This window comes from Halichoerus grypus, chromosome 7 (assembly GCF_964656455.1).
Source record: "Halichoerus grypus chromosome 7, mHalGry1.hap1.1, whole genome shotgun sequence".
NCBI lineage: Eukaryota > Metazoa > Chordata > Mammalia > Carnivora > Phocidae > Halichoerus > Halichoerus grypus.
In genome coordinates this window covers 39,541,035-39,568,169 of record NC_135718.1, presented here as the reverse complement: position 1 = coordinate 39,568,169, position 27,135 = coordinate 39,541,035, and the positions used below count along the sequence as shown (strand labels likewise).

Genomic DNA, 27,135 nt, shown 5'->3' with positions numbered 1-27,135 from the left:
CAGGGGGCGGGGGAGGGCGCCTCGGGCCTGGACACTCGGGACCCTCATACACTCTTCTCCCCCTCACTCTGTTCCTTGGAGGGAGGATTCTTGTCCTGGCTGCCATCGGGGGGCGCCGGCTTGGCCGCAGGGCTGGGGCTGCTGCTGGCGGAGGGCAGGAGGTTGGCCGACTGCAGGACGGCCTCCGAGTGCTCGCGAGCCTTCATGCGCAGGGTGGCCACGCTGGCCGTGCGGTTACTCTGACAGCCGTAGGTGGGAAGGAACGACAGCCCCATGGGGTCTGGGACACAGCAAGAGCACAGTGGGCCCCCTGAAAGGAGGAAAAACAACAGGCTGCCATCACTGCCCACATTCTGTCTCCCAGCACACAAGGCGGGCGGATTCTGTTTGGTTCAGAACCCTAAAGGGAGAGGTGACATGACAAGTGCTCAGGACCCCAAAGATGAGTAAGGAATCGTCAGAGCACTGGGGAGACCTGACCGGTTCTGCTTCCCTCACCAACCAGCTGGGCGGCCTCAAGCCAATGACTTGGCTTCTCCTTCTGCAAAATGGAATGATACTTACCTCACAGGATCATTATGAGGATCCAATGAAGAAATCCCACTCTCCCCAAACCAGGTGCCGAAGCACCCCTGAGAACTGATGGGGGCACTGGAGGATGTTTTCAACCTTTGAAGACGAAGGGAGCCCAGCCATTTTTCAAGCGGCTACTAAGTTGTCGAGACATGAATACTTATTGAGTTGCTTGGACCTAACCATTTAATGAACAAAACTGTTAGGTATTTCTTAGGGCCCAAGAGAGTCATGAAAAATTAACTGAGACACTCAGGGCACCATGAACTGAGGTTTAAGAAACTCTGAAGGAATCAGTTTGGAAAGCGCTTAGCATAGGTCCGATTTGTGGAACGGGGCTAAGGAGCAACTGTGTGGCCCCCAGCTTGCTGGCCAGAGGTATATGAACCAGTCCAGGAATGCAGTGAGCTCACCCCTCGGCCAGGCTCTGTTCGAGGATACTCTCTCATGGGTCATCCTCAATTGTGCATTTATTCAACGACTATCCCATGAGCACCCAGCGCTGTTCTAGACCCTAGTGACAATCAGCAGGAACAAGGCAGTAAGACCCGACCTCGTGGAGTGCAGTTCTAGTGGAGAGGCACGCGGGAGCCCTGAGTCCCTGATACAAAGACAGGCGGTGAGATGTGCTATGGAAAACACAGATGGAGCACAATGCTTGGCAGAGACCTGAGGGCAACCAATCAGAGTGACAGCCACGTGAATGTCCCAGGAAGAACACACAGCCAGGGAGAAGAGCAGTGCAAAGGCACGGATATGGGAACAGAAGTTTCCTGTTCGGGGAGCAGCAGGGTGTTCAGACTGACTGAAGCCAGAGACTGCAGACTGCAGGCAAGGGCAGAAGCAGACAGGTCAAGGTCATCAGGGCCAGACTGTCCTGCCGGCTGAGCAGGATTCAGTGCAAGGAAGCCTCAGCAGGTCGGAGTAGAGAGTGCGGCAAGCTTCTGTGCCTGCGGGACAGGGTGGGAAGGCTAGTGGGGTAAAGCAGTCCTAGGGGAGAGTGGCTTGGCTCAACGTGGCTGGAGGGAAGATGGTGAGGGGTGGCCAGATTCCGGGTTATAAGGAAGGTTACAGCCCGCGCCGACTTCTTGTGGACCACAAAGAAGGTGATGGAAAGGAAGGATTCACACGTGATGCCTAGGTTTGGGCCTGAGCACCCAAATGAATGAGGGTGCCATTCCTAAGATGGGGGCAAACAGAGAAGGTTGTCGTGTGTGTGTGTGTGTGCGCGCAGAGGAGGATAGTGGATAGAGAGAGTCTGGCCGTGGAATCCCGTGGTCCTGCTGCCCATCTGAGTTCTGAGAGAAGTGAGCCGCGCCCAGCAGTGCCAGCACCACTGCTGTCCTTGAGGGACCCCCGTGCGCTCCAACTGCCTACTCCAGCCAGGCACAGGGGCAGGAACCACACAGACTTTGCACCCAGACCCGGTGGGTAGACTCGGCCGGCGGCATGACATACTTTAACAGATTTTCTGAGCTCCCAAGACAGGACAAGTGGTGGGCCCCCTTGTGTGATCCCTGCGGGAGAGGCACATCCCCGCAGCTCCTCGCCCCTCCCCCCGAGTCATCCTGGGCCGGCTGCGAAGCCAGATCCCACCAGGGGAGCAGGAGGTGGACCACCACGGCCCTGCCGAGGACAGTTGGGAGTTAGTGCCCATCCCTGAGGCCTGAGACCTGGGTCCGCCATGGCCATTGGCCCCACATGGATGGGCAACCTTCTGACAAGGGAGGGGACCACAAACCCAGTCCCTCACCTCTTTCTGAAAATGCTCACCAGCTTTGGAAGAAGCAGCAGCGGAGATCAGGTGTACCGGGGGACCAAAATCCCTATTTGTCAAATGAATCCAAACTCCTCCCAGCAGCCTCCAAGCCCTCGCATGATCAGGCTGGCACTGTGCTCTCCTCCTTCCCATGTGCCGGCCAAGACTTCTCTCACATGCTCACAGAACATCACAGCAGAGCCGACACGGAGCTATATTACCAGTTAGTTACCCCCTTTTACAGATGAGGAGATTGAGGGGGAATAGTAAGTGGCCAAGCTGGGCCTCACCAGGCAGGGGCCCTTCTCCTCAACCATTGTGTCCCTCTGTCTGAAAAGGGGGCACATTCTTCCCCAGCTTGGACCCTTCCCCGGGCTCAGCCTGTGAGTGAAGAACCTCTCCCTCTGCCTTGGAATGTTCTCCTCACATCTCTCTCTTTAGTGCTCCATTAGACCATCACCTCCTCAGGGGCCCTTCGGGACTTCCCCATCCAAAGTAGGCTCCCTGGTTACACTCCACTCTGCTCAAATCTCACAGCATTGGCCACAAATGGTAGGGGGGGATCGTTGGTGGTTGGTTGACTTATTTGTCGTCTATCTCCCCTCCCAAGAGACTGCAGACTCCCAACAGGTTAAGTACCTTCCTGTCTCATTCAACACTCTGTCCCCAACACCTGGCACAGTGCCTGAAACAGGCCAGGCCCTTGGAAAGTACCTATGGAAGGAAGAAAGGCGGGGAGGGCCCCCAGGCCCAGTGCCCGCTTGTAGGATCAGCCCTCACGAAGCAGCCTCAGCAGCACCCGCTGGGATGTTCCCACCTCTTTCCCGGGGACAGGCTTCCCCATGCCGGGGCCAGACACCTCCCTCCCTCTCCCCTCAAGCACACCGGGGCCTCTCTCTCGTCCTTTCCAAGCCTACTCAGAGACAAAAGGAAGCTCACCTTTACCAGCACCCATGGTGGCCCCCGTCCCCATCCCGGCCACCCGGAGGGGTGTGCCTTACTCATCCCCACTCTCCAGGTAAGGAAACTGAAGCTCCAGGACTAACTGGCCCAAGTTTGTACAGTTTACTGATAGGTGGGACCAGAACCTCTGGCGGTGTTTCAGTTCTCCGGGAAGATAACAGGGGGTTAAAACAGAGCCGTGGGGCGCCTGGGTGGCTCAGGTGGTTAAGCATCTGCCTTCGGCTCAGGTCATGATCCCGGGATCCCGGGATCGAGTCCCGCATCGGGCTCCCTGCTCAGTGGGGAGTCCGCTTCTCCCTCTAAGTCTTACCCCTCTCACGCTCTCTCTCTCTCAAATAAATAAATAAAATATTTTTAAAAAATTAAAAAATAAAGCAGAGCTGTGGCCTCCTACCTCAATTCTGACTGAGGGTCAATAGAGCAGGTAGCAGGCACTAGGATGAGCGTGGGACAAATCAGAGGCCAACCTTACAAAGGGAATTCTGAGAGCCCATTTCACAGCCCCACGCCGCTGGTGGGCTTCTAGCCTCGCGCCATTTCCGGCAGCAGGAAACAAACAGAAAGTCACATTGGGTCCAATCCCAAGTCCACTTTTCCCATCGGCCCTCACTCAACACAGCCACAGGAAGACGCAGTTGCAGCTCAACGGGGAACTGCAGCCTTTGCGGGGATGGTGCCCGTGCCATGAGCCCTGGGAGCCATCCGAGGACTGGGGCGCCCTCCAGGCCTCCCTCCCCAAGGGAGCTCATGTGTGAGGGGACCACACATGAAGAACGGTGCACCCTCTCAGCAGTGGGAATACTGGACATTTTCCTCTTTGTGTCTGTTTAGAATTTTTCTCATTTTTCTACAACAAATGTGAATTTCTTTAAAAATTGGAAACACAACTTTTAATTTTAAATGAATGTTAAGAAGAGGCACATTTGAGGAGGAGCTGTGAGAGGCTGGGGAGCCTGAGCCGGGCAGGTACTGAAAGTCGGAGGGGAGCTTGCCTGTAGCTGTGGACGGTCAGCGACCTGGGAGGGGCCGCGGTGCTCAGGATCCACCCCAGGCAGCCTGCCCTGCGTCAGACCAGCCCAAGATGGTCAGGCTGATTCCTGCCTCCAGCGAGGCTTTGCTCCAATATAAGCATCAAGCAGGGAGTTAACCAGTCTGTGATCCAGTGATGAATATGCCACCTGCAGGATGAAGAAGTGCCACTTGGACAAAACAGAGCCTCTTTCTCTGGGATCCACAGCCTACACCTGCAAGGTCACACCTGCAACAGGTGGGCTCCCAAGAAAGCCACCAATAACTACACTCCTGGTCCTCAAAACCGAGATTCAACAATAAGAGAAATACATTAACTCACAGAACCAAGGCTACGGGAGGGAGCAGAGTCTGTGCACATGATCCAGTTCACCCCCGACACCAGATGGATGGAGAAACTGAGGACCAGGAACCCGACAGCTCTGGGACGCTCTCTGGTTAGCACTGTCAGGGCTATGCATACAAAGGAGAAACACTGAGTCTTAAAAAGGAAGGAAACTCTGACACATCTATAACATAGATGAACCTCAAGGACATTATGCTAAGTGAATAAGCCGGTCACAAGAAGACAAATCCTGCATGATTTCATTTACATGAGACGCCTAGAGTAGGCATATTCATAGAGACAGAAAACAGAATGGTGGTTGTCAGGGGCTGGGGAGAGAGGAAAATAGGAGGTTCTTGTTCGGTGGGCAGAGTTTCAATTTTGGAAGATGAAAAAGTTCTAGAGATGGATGGTGGTGATGGTTGCCCAACAAAAGGAATGTATTGAATACTTTTGAATTGTAGACTTAGAAGGAGTTAAGATGATAAATTCACCAGCTCTGCTCCTGGCCCCGCAGGAGGCCCGACCGATCGCCACACTGCGTCCACGGCTACCCGGCTTCCTCAGTGGAGCCTTTCCCATCAGACCAAAAACTAAAATAACTTATTCTGCCAACAGAATTTTGAGGAGCAAGACAAACTTAAAAGTGTCATTTTTTAATTACTAGATTTCCAGAGTTGGGGCTCTAGGGGATTTTTCCCTTTTTTATTTTAATCTATCCAAAAGGTATAAATCACGAATGGGCTAAAAATTAAATTAGCTACAAAGTAAGTCAATCTAGTGTGGCATATGGTGACAATAACTGTGACTATCCTCATGGCCCAACAATAGGGAGCTGACTGAATAAGTTAGAGTCACCCACAGAGAACACACTAAAGCTATGACAAAATTGTATTATAGGAGGATACTTAGCGCCATGAAAAAATTAATCATAATGACATATGATAACAAAATATTAAGTTTAAAAAGTAGGTTAAGAAACAATTAAGTCAATAGGATTCCATTTTGGTACATGTATGTACGAGTTGTATATACATATGCGTATATACATAATACATATGTATATACACATACACATATGGTTATATGCCATATCCCTGTGGGATCGTAGATACAATACGTATAAAAATTTATAAGTAGAAAATATTGATAAATTTAAACTTTTTGGTTTAACATTTTTAATTTCTAAATAAGTTATAAAATATTCTCAAATTCATTAGAGATATATATTTATAGATGGGAAGACAACAAATGGACTAATACCAAATATTCATAGTGGTTGATTCTGGGTACTCAGGTCATGAGTGATTTTTATGTTTTTCTTTGTGTTTTATTGTATTTTCCACTCTTTCTATCCTGACCAGGTATTAATGTGATGAAAATGGTGTCCTTTTTTGTGCCTTGTGATTTCCAGCCTTCTTCCTTTCAGATGATGAGAAGAGATGCTGTCCTTTAGGACAGAGCCCCACAGAAATTGCCAAGGAATAACGGCCATGTCCTCAGCACCCAGCTGCAGCCCCATAACTGCTAATGGCCTCGGGCATTTGATGGTGGACGAAGCACCAGGGAAAACCCACCAGGAAACTCGGTCCCTCTCCCGTTCCGTGGGGTTCAAGATTTGCAAGTCCCTTTGCATGGGGTACAACCAACCTGCCAGCAGACGAACCCCCCAAAAGACCACAGCCTCTTCCCTTTGGCCCTACCAACGTGTCTCATCCCCAATGTCTGCACAAGAGCTATCTGGCCCTTAAATGCAGCCTGAAAATGGTTTTGTTTGGAGAACATACTACCTCCTGGACACTAAATTAAAACACACAATTAGATTTCCATTAAGTTACAGCAAATTCTGCTGAATTGATCTAATCGGCCTACATTCCTATATGACATCATGCTTTAAAGGCTTGGCCTGAACATAAATACTTAATGTAATAAATACAGTCTGAAATATTTGATCTCCTTGGCAGTTTAATTGATCTACTATAGAGACTGACAGGAAAAATTAAGTTAGTTCTGTCTCGTCTCTGCCGATAGCATATTTTCATCATAAAAGCACGTGAACTACAATTTTGGTTACAAGTAAAGCTCTAGCACACTGATTTCTTGTTGAAAGTTAAGGTTAAGTGTAACAGAATTGAACAAGGAACTGAGTGTGTGGATTTATGAGAGCTTTAACACAAATACCATAGTTCATGTCTTTTGATAGATGATGATGATAGATAGATAGGAAATATATTTTATGATTTGTAATTACCAGCCCCTTGTCATGAGTGGGGTGTTGGTAGATGCCTACCACATTTACGCACAGATTTTTAGATGCTGTGACTATGCGTCTTCACCAATAATCAAGTGCACAAGGTCAAATTCATACCCAAATGTCTTCTACTTTAGAACCCCTGATGTGCTTTCTCCCATCTCCATTTTATGGTTTATATTGCCTTTTACCATGAGTTGTGTTTATTATTATTATATTATTATTATTATTATTGCGTTCAGCTTTGTACCCAGCTCACCTCCAAAACTTGCAGTAAGCACCCTTCACCCACTCTCACCCCTATACTCCTGATGCCAGAACTGAAATGTCCCATTTGGGTACAAAGTAAAGACTGAATATTTGGGGAAGGCAGAAAGGGAGGGAGAGTCTCTCCTTCCTGACTGAGCTGGCATACTTTAGGTCCTCAGAGTTACCATCTCCCAGGTCCTAAACTTCCTTGGTATCTCATGGAGAGAAACAGTGCTCATGGCAAAGTTGCTCAATCTGATTCATGTCAAAATCCCCAGGTTAATCTGGCAGGTTATTCCGCTAGAACTGACAGCAAGTCCCACCCCTGTCTGAACCCCACCCAGCACCTGCACACCCACTATCCTGACATCTGCTCGTTTGTTCAGCAAATGCTCCTCTATGGGAGGCAGCTCAGTCAGACATTCCTTGTGCTGTGACAGTCTCAGGGCCAGTGCCAGGGTCCCCTTTCTGCTTAGATGTATTTGAAGGGGCAAACAGAAAATGACAACACCCAGATCCAAGGACCCTGGCACAACCCAAGGAGCAGCAGGGACTTGCGTTCTGGGCAGCCTGGTGCCAGTTAGCACCGCCGTCCCGCCTTCGAGTGGCAGCCAAAACTCTGGATGGGCAGGCTGCTTCTCCCGCTGCATCTGGGCACAAGCCAGAAACTTTCTGCTCAGCTCCCTGCACTCCAGGGCCCCATTGATTAGCAGGAAGGGCAAACCCATCAGCACCCATAGGAAATGGCTTCTGGAAAGTGAGTTGCAGTTTTTAAAGCCAGAGAATGACAGCAGGTGCCTGTAAAAGGAACAGAATCGATACAGGGTGTGGGGAGCTGGACGATGGGACACCTGGGTCCCTGACTTGCCCTACTTCTGACAGATGTACTACGTGACCTTGGACAGTCTTATCCCCTCTCTGGGCCTCTGTTTCCCCACTACATCCTGGAATGATAACATACTCATTAAGAAGATTCTTTACAAATCTTAAGTGCTGGGATTCTCTACCCTTGTCTTCCTGACATCAACTGGGCATGGAGAAGGTTACGGCTGACCTAACCACTTTCCCCATAAGAAATGGCTACCTTTTACCCCTTGCATTCCCTGCTCCCCAAATACCTATACCCTTATAACCAAGCCAAGGGCCCCTGGAGGGCTGTGCTGCTTTCTTGGAGTTGCACACACCTCAGACCTCATTAACTATGCCTTGAAGGCTGAGAGGCTCTCCCATTGAGGAGCAAATGCCTGCAGGAAGTAAGACCCTCTGCCCCAGAGGTCTAAAACCAAACCTTAATTAGATCCCAAGTGACCTCTCAGCCTCATCATCAGAACCCTAACAACTGCCATCACATACTGGATGCCTGGATGGGCCAGGCACAGATAGACACCCTGCTCACCACAAGCACTATTGGGTATGACCATCATGATCCTCATTTCACAGGTGGACCCTATGATGAGAAAGTAGCAGCTCTGGGCCATGGCCAGTCTGACTCCAGAACTTGGACTCACCTTGAGGCCATGCCATCCTCTCCTGGGAACGTGGCCCCACCCAACCTCGTGCTTTGCCCTTTCCTCAACTCACTAGGCCTGCCTGCCTCAGTGCCTTTGCTCATGCTGTTCTCCTGCCTGGGGTCCTCTCACCCGCTGGGCAACTCCCATACTTCCTTCAAGCCCAACTGAAACATCGCCTCTGGAAAGGCCTCCTTATTCCTACAGGGAAAAATGTACTCCCCCCTCAGGGCTTCCCCCACACCGTGCCTGCCCTTGTTGGCTTCTATGAAAGCACAGGACTGTGTCACATGAGATGGAATTCTTTACTGACTGTCTCTCCAAGCCCACCCTTGGCCTGTGAGTCCCTTAAGGTCGGGATGTGTCTAATTCATCATCAGAGGTTTGGCCTCTGGTTTAGATTCCGGCAAAACAGGGTACACAGTAGGTGCTGAATGAGGAACAGGAGGGCCCAGTTGTTTCTGGGGTCCAACAGGTGGCCAGCACTGCAGGCTAGTGAGGCCAGTCTCCTACACCCAGAGCAGCATCACCTGCTTTCCTTCTTTACCCAAACCTCCCTATCACTTACTCTGCACCAGACTCTGTATTTGGGGCCGAGGTGAGTGGCTTGGAAGGACCTAGAGGTGAGTCAGATATGACCAACACCCTTAAAGTGCTTGTGGTCAGAATTGGAAGCAAGGTAGGTTCAAAAACAAACACCCCAATTCAAATCACGATGTCAGAGAATCCTCGATGCCTGTGTCACTCAATCGCCAAAGAGGGCCTTCAATGAACCAACGTCCTAGCATTCACACCTGTGTGCAGTCCCCTCCACTCAAGTCTGGTTGGACCTGTGACCAGCTTAAATCAATAGAATGCATCAGAAGCAACACTGCGCCTGTTGTGGGCATAAGCCTTAAGAAGGTGTGGCATCTTCTGGTTTTCCGCTCTTGGGAATCAACTGTCATTCAACCCCATCCCAAGCTCACCACAGGGAGAGAGAAAAAGAGAGCTTCCAGCCTCCCAGCATCCCTGCCAAGGCCCCAGACAAGGAAGCGCTACCATGTTGCAGGTACCAGCCCCAGCGGCCACGTGACCACAACCTCATGAGAGAGCCCAGGCCAAAGCAACAACAGAACTGCCTGGCTGAGCCCAGCCAGTCCTCGGAATCAGGAGAGATAGTAAAATAGCTGGGAAGCTCTACTGCTGCTTTTATTATACTCGGTTTGGGGGCAAAGTAAAACAATACTAACATCTGGAATGGAAATTCTAAGAAAATCCCAAGCCAATCTCCCCATGATCATAGATACAAAACCCCTGAACAAAGAACTTGCAAACCGAATCCAGCTCTATATAAGAAGGATGACATGTCACATCTAATTTAGGTTTATTCCAGGAATGCACAGTTGGATTAACATTAAAAAATCAATCAATGTAACTTACTGTATTAATACATTGAGAAAGAAAAATCACGTGATCCCCTCAACAAGAAGCAGAAAAAGTATTCAATGAAATTCAACATTCATTCATATTCATGATTTTTTTCAATGATAATTAAAATAAAACTCTTAGAAAACCAAGGCAAGAAGAAACTATCTTTACTTGATAAAGGATATCTAAAACAAAACAAAACGAAAAGACAACAAACATGATGGTGAAACCCTGAGATCAAGAATAGGCCAGGGTCGATCACAAAGACCACATATCACATGATTCCATTCCTAAAAAAGTCCACGGTAGCAACAGCAAAAATGCTCATGACTGATAGAGACAGAAAGATCCGTGGTGCCCCGAGGCTGGGGCGTTGGGAGCAGCCGGGGAAGTTACTACTAATAGGTACAGGGTGATGAAAACGTTCTGAGGTTGATCCTAGTGATGGTTGCCCAACTCACTTAATACACTAAAATTCATTGAACCATACACTTCAGTGGATGAATGGTACGGTGTATAGCTCAATAAAGCTGTTATAAAAGAAATGGAATGAGGCAAGGATGCCCGTTGTCACCACTTCTATTCAGTACTGTGCTAGGGGTTCTGGCTGGCACAGACAAGAAAAAGAGATAAAAAGCATAAGGATTTGAAAGGAAGAGACCAGCTCTCTTTATCTGCAGATGGCCTGATCATACACATATCATAAAGAATCTACCACTAAACCTAATTATGTGAATAAATCTCCCAAACATAATGCTGAGCCGAAGAAGCAGACACGAAGAATCTGTTCTGTATGATTTCATTTATACGTGAAGTTCAAAAAAGTCGAGCCTAAATGATAATGTTTCAGAATGCTTGCTTAGGTGGCTGGCAAAAGTCTGCATAGTGCTCTCGCTTTGGGGAAGGAGAAAGGGGTCCAGGATTGGAGAGCTTCTGGGGTGCAGGCAATGTCCCAGCGGGTGGTTACATAGGTGCTTAAAATGGGTCACTACACTCTAGATGCATGTTTTATGAATTTTTCTAATGAATACATTTCACAATAAAATAACTTAATGTTTTTCGATTGTGATTTTTTTTTAAGCCACAACACAAAGGAAAAAGTGATTAAAGAGGAATAGAGGGGAGATGTTGGAGAAGGAAGAGGCTGCCTCCAGCCTGGAGTTTAGCCTTGGTGGGCAGAAGTTTATTGGGCAATAAAGCCCTGTCAGTCCCAGAATCTGGACACTTTATCTTGGCCTGAGCCCAAGGCCAAGGCCAGTGTGAGGCAGGGAGGTCACATTCCTGACTAACGAAGGGGCCTGGCTCTCTGGAAGGATGTGGCCAGACCCTGGCCCAGCGCCGGACACCCTGCCCCTCGCCTCGCCCTGGTCCTCACACACACACACACACACACACACACACACGCACGCACGCACGCGATGCAGGACCGGGACTGCTATTCCAATTGCTAGTAACTATTGAGCTCCCACTGCATGCTAACACTGAGCAAGTCCCTGGCACATAACACCTCCAGAGTGCTCACAGCCTGCGAGGCCCGAACGAGGCAGCTCTGCTGGGGAGCTGTCTGCCTCCTGCCCCTCCAGCAAGGGATGGCTGGAGCCACCTCAGCTCCCCAGGACGGGATGGGAGGGCAGGGTAAGGAAAGGTCAGACCTCAATCCCTTGCTCTGCTGCTGGCAGACTCTAAGGACTGACAGCCCCCTACCCGCCGTGGCCCGCCTTGCCCTACAGGCAGCCCTACCCTCCCTCCCACCCCCTCCAGTTTTGGGAAGGTTGGCCGGGATGCCCCCACCCAGTGCAGGAGAGTGGCTGTGATCCCGCAGCGTGAGCACAGACGGAGTTATGAAAGTTCTCCCCCGGCAGCTGTAATTAGTTTCCACCTCACACCCAGCTCTCCCAATCACAGGTTAGAGGCAGCTGGGCTAAGTGCACCAGGGAGAGGGGGCCTCCGCGGACTGTGGCTCACCTGCCCCCATCGCGCTCCGCTCCTCCTGTGGCCAGCACTTCCCCGGAACAAACCCAAGCGCCTCCCTCAGCCATTAATAACCTCCTCTGCATTAATGAATTGTGAACACAAGCCTGGCCATTAAGCCAGCGCAGGAAAATTCTTTGTGTTGCAAAGGCTTTTTCTCTGGACACCCATTACTGTTATGCAAACCCTCCCTGCATGGGGTAGGATCCTGCTGCCTTTTTATTCTAGAGTGTCCATGGAATACTCAATAAGGAAACACACCAACTGCAACAAGATGGGTCCTCTCTGAGGACCATCCCGAAGTACAAAACACATCACTGCCCAGGAAGCCCCACGGAAGGAATGGGTGCCCTGCCCAGGAAATCCTACCAGGGACAGGAAGGAACCCCCATCGTGGCCAAAAAGGTAAGTCACAGCTACAGTAAAGGTCAGAGAAATGGGACACGTTTGGAAGATGCAGACATGACTGGCTCCTTTAAAGGTGAGTGGGAGCCAGGGACTTGGAAACGAGATTGAAGGGATCTGGTTAATAACGACGGTATTTACCGTGCCACACACTGTTCCAAGAGCCTCAGTTTTCTAGCTCCTGCGCTTCTCATTCAGCTCTATAACTTCTGTCTTACTATGATCAAGATCCCCGTCTTAGAGATGAGGGGCAGAGATAGAGACCCCCCAGTGCTGTACTCAAGACTTACATAGCTAGGGAACGGAAAGGTGAGGATTCACCCCAGGCAGGCCACCCCAGAGCCCTTGCTGGAGGCCACTGTGCTGGTCGGCTGCTTGATAATTAAAGGATAATTAAAGGAAGAAACCCCCACAAGTGCCTCGTTTTCAATTACGTTGCTCTGTCCCCGGTGGGCAGTTTCCGGGCCTGAGGTAGCCAGCTGCCCCAGCCCCAGACGGGCACAGCCCAACGCCCATTCGGGAGCCTGCCGGGCAACCTGGAGGCTAGTCGGCCACACCCCCACATATGGACGCTCTGCTTGACCCGCCACCCCGGAGGGGCCATGACCTCCCACCCTCCAGGGGTGCGTGCCCACCTCCCACTCTTCCCTGGCTCCCTACTGCCTGAGTAGCCCTGCTGACCTACCCAGACACAGCCGTCCAAGCGCACACAGCCCCTCACGCACTCCCAACACTGGGCCTGCTGAATGAGCACCCCCAGGACCCCAGCCCCGGAGCTGTGGCCCAGCTACCCTGACCTGGCCCTGGGACCTGGCTGGCAGCAGAGCCCACCCCCTCCCCCCAACACAACCTGATGGTATGCGAGAGCGCAAAGCTCCGGAAGGTCTGCGCACTCGCTCCCTGGCCTGAGGCAGAAGCACTAAGCTGAGCTTCACTGACGTGGCAGTTCCGAGCTGGGTGGATTGTCCAAATACTGGGGTAATTTTCAGTCTGATCTTGGCTTCCCCAGCTCTCTAGCTGCTTCCAAACCCCAGACCCCTGCTTTCAACAGGTATCTCCAAGGAATGACAATTAGTCCTTCTAGTTTCCTAAGAAAACTGTACTCCAGAGTTGTCTGCCACCGACTTCTCAGTCTGTGTGCCAAAGCTCAGCAAAGTGGCTGAGACCGACTCCCCTTCCTATTTTCTGGGCCACTTCCCCCCATAATCCAAAGATAAAGAACCAGAGTCTACCTCCCCTGGCATGTTCTGGGCCACAGCCACAGAGCTCCTAGGGCCTGTCCACCCCACTCGTGTTGGAGACCGGGCTTGGCGTTACCCCACAGCTCTGTATTCTGGGAGCCCAGCACTGTGGGGGCCCCGGGAGCTCATTCCCTTTACATCTCATGGACCTGCATGCCCTTTCCCTTCCCCCGGTGCAGCCTGCTTAAGGAGCTGACAGACAGTATTCCAAGAGCGCTCCTGTTTTCAGAATACATCCAAAGTCAAAACATTTCCAGGCAAGAGAACAGCCATTAAACTACGTTCAAGGACAAAGAGCCCTCAAGGGCCACTACTTAAAGGGGCTAAGCAAACTGTACCTCAACAACCCCCTAGCTCTCCCACAAACACCCCTGGAGGTTCTCTTAACATTTCCCAGCCAAGGACTTCACATCTGTCACAACAATGCCTGGAACCAAAAGACCGGGACCCCCAGCTCAGAGTCCTTGGCCTTGTAACAGTTAGCTCTGGGAGCAATAGCTGAGGTGTTCCATATGCCCTCTGGGAGAATCCATCTTGCCCTGGAGCACCGGGAGCCCTGCCTTGTCTTCTCGCTCTGGACAGCTGTCACCTGCCTCGCACAGCAGCTTGGGCTTAGATCCTTGGGCCCTGGTCTGGAGGTGCAGGTCACCAGTCACCCTGGTGCTGTCTAGGGTTGGGCCAGAACCTCGGTGGCCTACCCAGGATACTTACTGTCTCCAGCCCAGGGCTGTATGATCCCACTAGGACCACAGAGCCTAGGGAAGGAGACACGAGCACTGGTTTGAGTCTGGGAGCTGATACTGAGTGTGATTTCTTTCTTCTGGATCATTTGCAAGTTGCCACAAGCCTGGAGAAGTGGATTGGGATCTCTGGGCTGAAAGGGACTGTGGTGCTCAGCTCACAATGGTCTTGGTCTCCGATAGTCTTGGGTGAGTCTAGACCCTTCCCCAGGGCTCACACCCAGCAGACCCATAGTTCTCCTCTCTTGCTGGGAAAAAGGAGAATAGGGGTCCAAGGCCCTACCAACAGGTGCCCATCCAGAGGAATGAATGAATACATGGTGTCTGGAGGAAAGGGCACATCAGGATCCTGTGGAGGGCAGCCCAGACCCCAAAGAGGAGACCTAGCTGAATAAACCATGTGGGAGCAAGTGACTTCTCCTCCTCTGAGCTTCAGTTGCTCATTTGTGACAAGAGGGATGGGCTTAGAAGCCCAGACAGGTGCCTTCTAGCACCAACAAGAAGCAAAGCTCCTCCCACTTAGGTGAGGCAGTCCCCAGGGTGGCCAGCACCCCTGGGGAGCCAGGCTCAGGCCACGAGCTCTGTCCACATTGCCTACCCAGTCACCTGTGGGGGTGCACTAAGGTGAGGGAGGCCAGGTCACAGCCCAGAAGTCCCGGCACTGAACCAGGCCATAGGAAATCAGGGTTGCTCCTCTCGTGGGCCTGTGCACTTAATTTCTGTAGCCTGGGGAAGCCTGGGAAGAGAAGCTATAGGTTGCAAGAGACTGAAAGCTGTCTTGTCCCCAAACCACTTAACGAATGTTCCACAAAACAATCAGATGTTGAACCCCAGGGTATCTAGAAACTGACTCGTGGGCACACACTTGTTACCCAGGTCCTGAGGCAGAGGCCGGGTGCCCCAAGCACACCTCCAGGGAAAGCTGAGCCCACATGGACTAGAGCCGGGCAGTTCTGACTCAGAGACTTCCAGCTCAGAAAACCTGGCTCCCAGAGGTGCCTCCACATGGAGTCAGGCACTTTTAGAAGGCAAAGACCCCCCAACCAATCCCAGCTGTTTCTCAGAGCAAAATGGCAGACCACGGACTGCTCTGACCAACTGGGTGCAGGTTTGGCCTGAAGACTTGGAGACCACATTTAAAAGATGGGAATATCTCAAATAAAAATCCAGACTTCCAACTTCTCCAGAAATTGCAATAGTTCTGGCAATGCTGTGTCCGCATACCCACTTGACCATCATCAGCTGGCCTGAGCAGCAGCTGACCCCTGCGTGGGTGAATCCACCCCCAGCCCCACCTGTGCCCAGCCCCTTAACAGGCTCCTCACATACCTGTCTCTGACATTGGAGAAATGGATCTTTTCCCCGTGCCTTTCCTGTAAGTATGAAAATGACATATAGACCAAGAGGGTTATGTGCCTCAAGAAAAGTAAGCAAGAGCTCATTAGTATCTGGGGAAGTGAAGACAATGCCTACCACATTCACCTCGCTCATTGTCTGCCTGACACCTGAGCTGCCCCCTGCCCCAGCACACGACCGCCGTCAGGAAGGACTTCCCGTGGGGCACACAGGCTGCCCAAACAAGTGCCCTACAACACGCAAAGATACACCCTAGTCTGATGAGCACCCTGTGATATCCGTCACCGCTGTAAGCTCTTGCACACCCCAAGCTCCACCCCCTTGACCCCCTCAGCGAGGGCAGCATCCAAGGAAAGCCTGTTTCTAATGAGGCAGACACAGGACAGGCCCCAGGTGTCAGAGTCCAGCCAGAAAAGTCTAGGGAAGGGCTGGAGGGCAGTACGTACCAGTGAGGGATGAAGAGGGGAGACAGATTGACCTTTACCAGGCCCTGCCACCAGCCCTGCCTCTGTCCTGGGCCAAAACTCAGAAGACACAAAAGCCTCTGCTCTGTCTCCCTCTCACCACGGCCCTGGGCCTCCCGGCTGTAGACACTGTGCCCTCCCTGCTCAGCAACCTGGCCCTCTCGCCCTTCCTCGAGCCACTGCAGGCCCCCTCCAGGGCCCCAGCTCGCCTAGCCAGAGGGCCTGGCCACAGGCAGCCATAGCAAAGACACGGGAATCACGTACAACTCATGAGGTTGGAGGGGGGCAAGCAAAGAACATTTATAAAAGAGGTGGTTACTCTTAGGAGCTGAGCTGGTCCCCACAAAAACAGAGAGGATTTGGCAGACAGACACAGAATTGCTCCTCTGCCCAGACCAGTTCCTTAACTGATCCCCAAGTCCCATTGGTCATCTCCTTCCAGAAGCCCCTTCCAAATGGGACTCTACCTCCGTAGCTCCCTATCAGCCTACTCTGTCCTGTGAATATGTTCCAAAGCCACTCTGGGGTGTGTTCTACATGGCCCCTGGAGCTGAAGGAAGCATGAAGAAGCACACGGGGGGCCAGAGCTAGACAGAGGTGAGCCAGCTGTCTAAGTGAAGGGATTTGCCCAGCTGCCTGGACCGCTCAGAAGTGGCTCTGGGCCTCAGGGCCCCAACTCCTACAGAGGAAAATCCAACCCCAGAAGCATGGCTTGCAGGGCCTTCAAGTGTTGGCCCCTGCCGGGCACCTCCACATTATCTCAGGGCGCTCTCCCATGGGCACACACCATACCAACCATTCTCCAGGCAAACCTCCTTCTCCTCTCCTCTCCCGACACTCTGCATGTGCTGTTCCCTAGGCCTAGAATGCCCTTCTCTGCCTTCTGGAGACTCCCCAGGGAAGCTACTTCATGCCCTCATTCAGCCTTCAGAAACCACATTTGCCCTACGGATTGCCAGTGTGTGTGTGTGTGTCTGACTTACCAGCTGGAGGGGGACCCCTTGAGGACAGGAGACCCCAGATCCTAATGCAGAACAAGCAGGGGACCCTCTAGGAGGAGCCTCTCCCACCGCCTCTATTACCAAGAAAAAGCCTACAGCTTACACCTATACCTCCCCTCCCAGACCCCCTGCGACAGACAAGCCCCAGAGCAGCACAGACCCTCACTGCCCCAGACCCCGTGTGGAAGCCAGCCCTGCTCCTGGCCAGCACAGCTGCCTGGTCTCGTCCCCGGAGGAGTGGGCTTGAGGCAAGGAAGGCAGAGACGGTCACATTCATCCAGCAGGGATGCCCCAGAAGTCCCCAAGGAGTTCCTCTCTCTGGGCCTTACCAAACATCCCTAATGGTTTGCAACCTTCAGACAACAACAGCTATTAAGAAGAGAGCAAACCCTGGAAAATCACCAATCCTAGCCCTGCAGACCTCTGCAGTCCCTCAGGGGTCCCCAGGGAGGTGGGCGGGCACGCTGCACATATGGAGAGGGTCCTTGTAAGCTGGGACAACTGCCCGTCGAGGCCTCACCCACGAGCTGCAGGTTAACACCCAAAACTGTTACCAGGAGAAGAAGCCCCCTGTGAACACAGAGTGGTCCCTTGTGACACAACCACCTCTCAGACAAGCCCCCAGCCAGTGCGGTGATGCCCACAATCTCAGGCCACGTAGAAGACAAACAAGATAGCATGTCGGGGAGCAGATGCTGTTCATGACCCTGACGGTGACCGACAGGAGAGAAGGAGCCGCACTTGCCCGAGGTATAAGGGTGGGCAGAACTGAGAAACCAGGCCGGCCAGACCATCTCCGTGACCCCTTGGGGACAGCACCCGGCCGCGCCAGCCAAACCCCAGCCCCACTCCACCAGCCAGCAGAGACAAAACGTACCTTTCAGGGAGGCAACATGCGACAGGGCCTGGGCGTAGGTGGCCGTGTTCAGGAGGGTCCCCGGCAAGCAGGAGGGGAAGAAAGGTCCTGTGGGACCCACAGTTCTCCCCAGGCTGCTAGAGAAAAGAAAATCACACTGAGTTCCCAACCCTGTGTATCCGCCAAGCCTCCAGACCCCAGGGGCCCGCCGGCCTCACCTCTGCTGGGCTTCCAGGGCCTCCTTCTTGCTCCGGGCCTGGTCCCCCGGGGGCGGGGAATTGATGTTTCTCACGGGAGGTGGTGTCACCTCTGCCATGGGCTCCTTGGCTCCTGGCTCTTGGTCGGAAGCCCCTCTCTCCGTTTTTCTCCATTTGGCCCTTCGGTTCTGGAACCAAACCTGAGTCCCCCGTGGAAATGCACATCCCATGGAGGCAGAAAATCAGACAGGAGGAGGGAACCAGTACCCAAACCCAAACGCCTGGGTCCTGTCCCCAGTGCTCACGGCTCACCTTGCAGCAGCTGTGGGGGGGGGGGGGGGCAGCCTCCTCTCTCCAAAAGATGTCCCAAATCAGTGCCCTCTGGACTGCAGCTTCAGACCCAAAGATGGGCCAGAAGATCAGTGTAGAAGGCATGACAGGCATTTCTTTAATGAATGTTAAATCATAGAAAGTATCCAAATGCATCACCCACAGTAAGGGTACAAGTGTAGAAATTCTTGACGTATCCAAGTGCATTTATTTGATGTGAAACGTATTTCCTATGATTGTGGGGAGGGGACATCATAGTCACAGCAGTTTGTAAAACACTGCCCTGGGGTTTCCTCATCAAAAAGGCTCATTCCTGGGGCACCTGGATGGCTCAGTCGTTAAGCGTCTGCCTTCAGCTCAGGTCATGATCCCAGCGTCCTGGGATTGAGTCCCTCATCGGGCTCCCTACTCTGCGGGAAGCCTACTTCTCCCTCTCCCACTCCCCCTGCTTGCGTTCCCTCTCTTGCTGTCTCTCTCTCTCTGTCAAATAAAATCTTTAAAAAAAAAAAAAAAAGGCTCATTCCCTCTTAGCAGGTTTGCCTGAGCACTGGACTGTGTCCGGCCTCAGACCTGTGAAATCCTCTCTGACGCACCAAAACTCATGACGGGCAGCCCAGCGCACCCACGAAATACAATGCCTCTGGAGTCAGCCCTGGTTTGGTTTAGAATCCACCCCGACCCTGTAAGGCAGGTAGGTCTACCCCCATTTTACAGATGAGAAAACTAAGCACAGACAGGTTAATTAACTGGCCCAACGTCATTCAGGTGGTAAGTGGCAGACCCACGATTTGAGGACCAGTGGCTTGGCTAGGGACCAGATCCAAACTCCTTGGGAGTAATAATGGTGGCCACCCCCAAGCATTGTTAGCCCAGAGACACACGAAAAACACAGAGCACTGTTGCCCGACACACAGCCATCAGTCACTCGGTAAACATCAGGCAGCCTGATCCCTTGCCATGCTCAGGTTAGGAGGAGCCTTACGATGCACCTGCCCTAAGTGCCTTCTGAGAGACTGGTGTGGAATTCTGCAAGCCTTAGCAATCAGGATGGCATCTGCAGAGGGACAGCCTCATGGCAGCCGGACAGACGGGGCCCAAGGTGTTCCCAGAGGTCAGTGAAATCCTGCTGCTCTTTACCCAGCAGAACCTCGTCCCTTCTCTCCTGGGAGATAATTCCTGGCTTTCAAAAAAGGCCTGGCTCAACCTCCCTCCAGCCCCCCACCCGGAGCATCCTCCCCTCTTCCCACCTCACACTGGCCCAGGAGAAAGCCTGGGTCCCGGGGCTGAGCCCTCCACCAGCCCACCCCACTTCTGAATTTTCATTCTCCTTTAACTGGGTTTCTTTCTTTTTTAATCCAGTTGGCTTTTAATTGCACATATCAGCAACCATTGAATAATGATTTTATCTATATTCTAAATTTAGGGCAGTTAAATGCAAAGCAAAATGCAGACACTTTCTTGTGTCTTAATTGAATGAAGGTCACAGCTATAACAACATTTAATTGAGCTATTTTTCATTATCATATTTTAATGACTTTGCACTGACAGTTCGCCTGCTTCTGAGGAAAGAGCATGATGGAGTCGTTTATTTCCCTATTTAGTTATTGTTTGACAACATCAGCTTCGATTAAGCCCCTGCTTTATAGAACATTAATCATATTTGAATGAGCAAGGGGTATAAATGTAAACACATCTCCCTTCCCGCCACCGAAGCCCGCGTCCCCACACGGAGGCTCGCTGAACACATGCTTCACAGCCATTGTCTGTTTGCATAATAGCCAACAACAGCCTGACCAACAATTCCCAGCCTTAATTGTTACCACCCCTATCTCACCCTTGCACCTTTCAGGAAGAAGTTATGATCTTCCACTTCTGAATGCTCAATAATTGTGTCATTTATCTCAATTTGCAGTTCAGTCTTTAGGCAGCTATTGGCAAACTGGCATTAAGAAAAGAAGGGATAGACAACATCCTGGCCAAAGGAGATTTTCATTTCCAAATAATAATCAGTTTAATTTGCCCACATATGACCAATGATTCATGTTCAGATTTAATAATCAGGATCACATAATCTGATTATAGGGGAAATAATTTGTTTACAACCCCCAATTTACTGCTCAGAATTCCATTATCTCTCTTCAGCCATTGGTTTTTAAGAGATACTAACATGACCCAGGGGAACCGAAAGCAAACTATTATATTTCCTACAATTAGATCTTTGCATAGTCTTAACCCCAAGCCCCTACATAAAAAAGAACAGAAACAGCATGGAGGAAACCCCATAAATAAAATGAATATATAATTGTGCTCAAAGAATAGCTCTCCCGGAGAGGCGGCGCTGCGAATCCATTCCTCCCGCACTCGGGCACATCTGCCGGGCTTGACGGGTTTGTGCACTTAAACGTAATCACCGTGTGGCTTCTAAAAAGAAATCCTGCTTAGAGACAGTCACCGCGGGCCATGCTCGGCTCGGAGGCAGCCCTCTTGCTGCTGCCTTTTAAAGATTTTTAAATTGCACAAGTTCTTCGGATCCACTTCGCTGAAAGAGTCCGCGTCCAGGGGAAAAGTTGGACATGATGCAATTTCTGGAAAGCAGGTCCTACCCTGTTCCCATCTGAAAACATAGTTCTCTGCAATTGAGCGGCCTTACCCCAGAGCGGTCAGAGCTGCTTTGAGAATAGCATCTCAGCTCTTTTTTTTTTTTTTTCCAAAGCAAGGAAATGGATGTGCATTGATGTAATTTAGTACCTTAGAGACGCGGACAAATTAGTGTAGAACATTATCACTAGTTAATTATGAATGACCGATTAATCAACCTAATCTAATATTCCACATTATGTTGATGTTATTAAAGTGCATCATGAAAATGACAGATAGTCTTCATTTGCTTTCTTTGGCCAAATGTGCACTCTGCAGTCATGATGTCAAAAAAAAAAAAAGTTTGCCAGTTTTAATATTAGAGAGTTAAATAATTAAAAAGAAGGTTTACCTGCACTCTGGCTTCTGTGAGGTTTATTTTCATGGCTAGCTCTTCTCTGGTGAAGACATCGGGGTAGTGTGTTTGGGCAAAAACTGCCTCAAGAGCTTCCAGCTAGTAAAAGGAAGACATATTTACTGGTGAGAGGCTGTGGCAAGGTGAGAGGAAGCAGGTGCGTATTTCAAATTTGCAAGGAGCAGTGAGAATGTAGTTGCACAGATCAACTAGGGGAGGAAGAGGGAGAAGAAAGCTCTTTGAAAAGATCCCACAGAATTAAAATTTTAACCACGGGTGACTTAGGAGCTAAGACTCACTAACGACATCGGGGCTCCCCCAAGAAATAAGAATAAGAAGAGAAGCACAAATATTTATATGCTTTTCCATTTAAATAGATTCATAGGAATCAAAGACTCTAAGGGGGGCTTATGAGTCAGAGCAATCCACACAGCCTTCCCCATAGGACATAGGAGAACAGGAACAACTTGCAGAAGCCCTCACTGTGTCAGGCCCCCAGAAACTCCCAAGAGGTATTTGGGCCACCTTCCTGACAGCTCCAGTTTGCACAGATCTAAGAAGAACCCAGGTCCAGGAAATACAGTCTGAGGGTCCCACTAGTAGCCCTTCCATTTATGGACGGCAATATCTTCTACAAATCAGTCAGTTTCTTGGGCCCCAGTCCTCCCATCTATCTGCTGGGATTAAGAATGTCCTACCTGCATTTCTCAACGTTCAGATGATATTGCTGATGTGGAAATGTTCCCCCAAACTACCAACCTAGGGCAAATGTGAACGATCACTATTGTCCCTTTATTTCCTGTCTGGGATCAGAAGATCCAAGTCATCTATTCTCTCCCCAAACAGATTTCTTGACACATAAAGCACTCAAGAAAACAGAAAGATCCAGTTTCCATAGTTGGCTTTATTTTAAAAGACAAAGAAGAGCTGCTCAAACTCTGAAATTTTGGGAGGCAGGAAGTCGCTGACTCTCAGAAAGGGAGCGCCGTCATTACCTGCTGAAGAGTAAACGTCGTCCGGTTCCGGCGCTGTTTTCTGCGCAGAAACCCATCATCGAAATCTCCTGGAGAGTGGTTGCCAAAGGGTGCCGTGCCTACAGGGAGCAAACTGAATCAGCCTGACCGGAGGGCCTCCCTGTCCTCACACCGACCCCGGACACACATGCTCATTCGGAGGCACCTCCAAGCAGAGTCCTGCCTGTCCCAGAGCATCTTTCTCTGCTGCTCTCATTGGGGCCCTTTCTCTTCCACTCTCTCGTGCTCTCTCTCTCCTCCAGTAACCTTTGACTTTAGGCCCCAACTATGTTTATTTCATTGGACAGGTGGCGACCTTCTCCCCCAAGAAGGCCAAATCCGCTTTTCTTGTGAAATTCTGGACTCTGTGCCAGGAAGAATCACCGGCTTGAGGCAGAGCCTTCACTTGCCCTTTGGTTTCCAGCTGCACCTGCGTCCAATGTGCCTTGAACTCATCCCCTACCTCGGATTCTTTCATAGAAGCCTCCACAGTTCCTGTCTGCTCACCTGCTAGTTTACTTTCCCTTGTTTCTATAAACAACAAGGCTGACCGGCTGGGGGTTGGGAAGGAAAAAAAACACCAAGCGCTTTCACTGCACATTTCTCCTAGAACTTCAGGACACAAGGAGGTAAGAAGTTTATAAATGAATATTAATTACTGTTGGTCACAGCTCATCAGCACCATAGTGGATCTGTTATATAGATGTCAATTAACAAGAGGTCTGCACCAATAGCCAGCGTCCTGAATTCCAAGAGACTTAGGCAGGGCCACTCTCAAAGGGCATCCCACCCTCTGGCCAGGCTCATAAAGGACCCATTGCTCTCACTTCCCTGAAAAGAAAAGCATCCTTTCCACCACCCTCCCCAGCAGCCTCCAAAGCTCATATAAAGCCAGAACAGAATTTGGCCCCAAACGTGCATTCAGATCATTTTCCGAATATGCACCATTTACTCCACAGTCTACAATGGCTTCTTAGAAAAACAAATGAGCAAGTTCCCATTAGCCAGTGAATGCTGTACCTGCCATGGGCTCTGGTCTCAGAAGCACTGCATGTTTGGCATTGGGAGCTGGCAAGCCACACAGGCAACCTCCCTCAGAAAGACCTCAGTCCCAAAGAAGCAGGGTCCTCTGGACTTTTTAAAATTCTATCTACTAACGGGGGTCCCTCCTACTTATTATTCTGCTCTCTAGTGCCCCATCCTTTGCCACAATACCCCAGTCTCTCCTGAAGCCTTCCCCTCCAGCTTCTTGTCCAAATTGCACTCTTCCTCAAAACCCTAGTTACAAAGATTTCTCTCCAGCTCATTGGCAACTTCAAAGGGACAGCCTCAAAGCAGCCTTATTTCCATTATTTTGCAGGAAACCAAATTGTCTCTCTTTGGTTGGTGAGGATGGAATGCAGACTCTGAGATGCTCCAAACATTATCTGCCTCAGCCTTCTAACTTATACCTGCTGGTCCGAAATTTTTCTACAACATGTGCACATAATATCTGTAAGTGAAACATTGTGTGCCTAATTGAATCCTAAAAAAGACCAATGGCCCATCGAATTAATAAGAACAAATAGAAAAGAGGAAAACATGAGAAGAGGCTTTTTACTTAAAAATAAGTAGAAATGTTGATAATATGAAAATGTTAAACCCTGCCAATAATTAAACAAAACAATGAACTACTATTTTCACCATTTTGACAAAAAAAAAAAGATAAGGTGCATAATGATACCCAGTACAGTTAAGAGTGTAATAAAATGTGCGTTTTCATTAACCATTTGTAGGAGCATTAATTGGTGCAGCCTTATTAGGGGGTAATTTGACAATATTCGTCAAAGATTTAAGTGCACATATACATATTTAATCTATGAATTAGGTAAAGTATGCTAAAATAGAAAAAGAAGAACATTCCTGGCAACACGGTAAAAAGAAAAAAAAAAAGAACTGGGAACAGCCGAAGTTCCCACCAGTACAACATATAATGGAATATTACACAGCTGTTTAAAAGAAATCAGTAGATCTGTATATATTGACATGGAATAATCCCCAAAACATGTTACAAAGTAAAAAAAGCAACATCCCAAAGGATGTGGAAGTATGATCTCAGCATAAAAAAGGCATAACATATAGAAAGAAAAAGTGTGTTTTTCTTGAAGGAATCACAAGAAACCAACAATAGGGAGTATCTTTTTTAAAAAAAGGTGGAGAGGAAGGAGGATTTCACTTTTCAATGTGTAGGTTTCTGTTCTATTTGAATTTCCTAAGCAGGTATATATAGTACTTTTTAATTCAATATTAGTAAAATTATCTGAGAAGTGAGATGATGAACCACGTTTTGCTTTCTTCTTTATGCCTCTCTAGATTAATAAGGAATAAAAATTAAAAAGCTCCTAAGCTGAGGGAGATGTCATATTCCAAAGGTCTGTTCTCAGCCCTGCAAAGCACAGCAGATCACCTCCCCAGCAACACTAAACTGACAAAAAAAAAACACCCCTTTCTGCAAAACTAGCTCAGAAACACATCTGCAGAGGGATAACAAGGTTCTTAAAGACACATCTCCTTTCTTCTGGTCCTAGCACTCAGAATCAGCACTGAGGTGGGATGTGCCTGGGGTGTGGGAAGGAAAGGTGAGCAGCCAACAGTTCAGTGCACTGGGGCCATGATCGGCCAGGCCAGGACTCACCCTAAGTGACTTCTGCAACCCACCCTGTAGATAGGGCTTTTCCCCTAAGTTATCCAAGCAGCCCACCACCTGCTAAATACCCACATCTTGACCTTCCCCTCTTTAACCTGAGGAGTGGGCTGTGCCATACCCATCAGTCCAAACCCCAGGTTCAGAAGTGCAGAGAAGTTGTGTCCTCCGCACATGCAAATGTCCCTCCAGGCCTGGGGTACAGTGTCGGGGGATGCACCTCCTAAAACTGGGCAGCACGGGTCCTTGGAGATTAAAGGAGGTGAAATGCAGACAAGTGTCTGGTCTTCCCTTCTTAGGAATGCTGACTGACCTAGCAGGGCTTAAACACGGATCCTTAGCCTCCTTTAGAAAATTCTACTGAACTCTTAAAAGCGTCCATGGTTAAGACAAAAACAAACTTTCTGAAATCCCTGGGCATGTTGGCCATCGGAGGCCCAGTTACTGCTCCAGGTAACTGGAGACAAGGTGGATGAGGTCCTCTGATGTCTCAAGCCCCTCAGTGCCTCACCGCCTTTGCCCTCCCCCATGCCTCCCTCGATTTCCTGGCCTCCAAAATTCTCCCACCCCACAAATAAATCAAGGGAGTAGGTTGTCAAAGCCAAATCCTGGTATTCCTCCCAGTTATAAAAGTTCTAATATCTCACGGCTGAGACTCCTGCTCTGAGGAAGATGCTGTTACAAGTCCAGAAGGTATGGCTTTGCATTTGTCTAATGCCCACCCAGGGGGTCCCCCCAGGCCCTGTGTGGGGGCACCAGAGAGCCAAGCTGTCTCCTTCTTACAAACCTACTCCCACCTAACAATCCAGGGCAGAGAACACAAGAGGGATCCTGAGGCAAAATGTCTTCTAAGGCCTGGAGACCCTCAAACTCTCAAACCCTGGCCATGGGGCTGCCCCTGGGAGTGGGGAGTGGTTGGTGTCTGGGCTCAAGAAACCCAGTGAGTCACAGGGGAGGAGCCAGGCCAGGGCACTTGGGGTGGTGGTGGGCTGGGCCACCTAGTTCCAAAGGGCAGCAGTGGCCCAGAACAGATGTTAAAGCTTCCCTGAGCAGGAGGGCCCTGCCCTCCAAGGGAGAGCAGCCTAGCCATGGGTCGTTCATGGCTCTTGGTCGGTGTCAGGACGATGAGGGCCAACTCCCTACTCCACCTTGGTTTTTCGGGATGTTTGCAAAACACCGTGAAAGATTGATGCGGCCCCCAGGGCCCGGGAGACCCGATTAGAGGCGTGACACCAGCATCTGTGCTGGGAGGACCCGGCGGGTCCCTGCTGTGCGAATAGCCCCGGGCCAAGCGGCCCAGGCGGGGAGGGAGGTGGGAGGCAGGTGGCGACAGGGCGGAAGGCTGGAGTGAGATGTAGGGAGGAGGCCAGGGGCACCCGTACCCACCCCCCGGCGGCTGCAACCCTCGCGGAGCGGGAACCCATCCACCCACCCACCCGCCACGCTGCCGCTCCGGAGCTTTCTGGCTAGCTCCGGGCTGTTCGGAGCGGCCCCAGGCGCGGCGCTTACTCACCCTCTAGCTGTGGCGGGCAGTGGAAATAAAACATCGCCGACGGCCGGATCAGCTGGACGGCGGGGCCTGGGGAGGGTGACCGCTGGACAGACAAGGAGCGCGTATCTCCGGCCTGGCTGCAAAGCAAACAGCGATAGAGTCTAAGTCTCCCTCTGCCCGCGCCCCGGACTGGCCCTAGTGCGCACTGGGCGCCCTCCTCCCGGAAGCCACCACCCTCCCAATGCCCTAAGCCCACTGTGGGGATTGAAGGCGACACGGCAGCTCCGTCTTAAGCCCGGTCCCCGTGGGACAGCCCTTCGGTTCGGG

General features: G+C 50.7%; 1 protein-coding gene across 1 annotated transcript; it reads right to left on the bottom strand.

Annotated features, from left to right (window-relative positions):
• Positions 1-26,863, bottom strand: DRGX (dorsal root ganglia homeobox). Its single transcript, XM_036073362.2, has 6 exons — positions 26,830-26,863; positions 22,616-22,713; positions 21,618-21,719; positions 18,320-18,498; positions 18,123-18,235; positions 1-310 (listed from the first exon to the last, which is right to left on the bottom strand). Exons 1-6 carry the CDS (start codon positions 26,861-26,863, stop codon positions 45-47), a joined length of 792 nt encoding a protein of 263 aa, XP_035929255.2. The 3' UTR covers positions 1-44.
• Between the last annotated feature and the right edge of the window lie 272 nt (positions 26,864-27,135).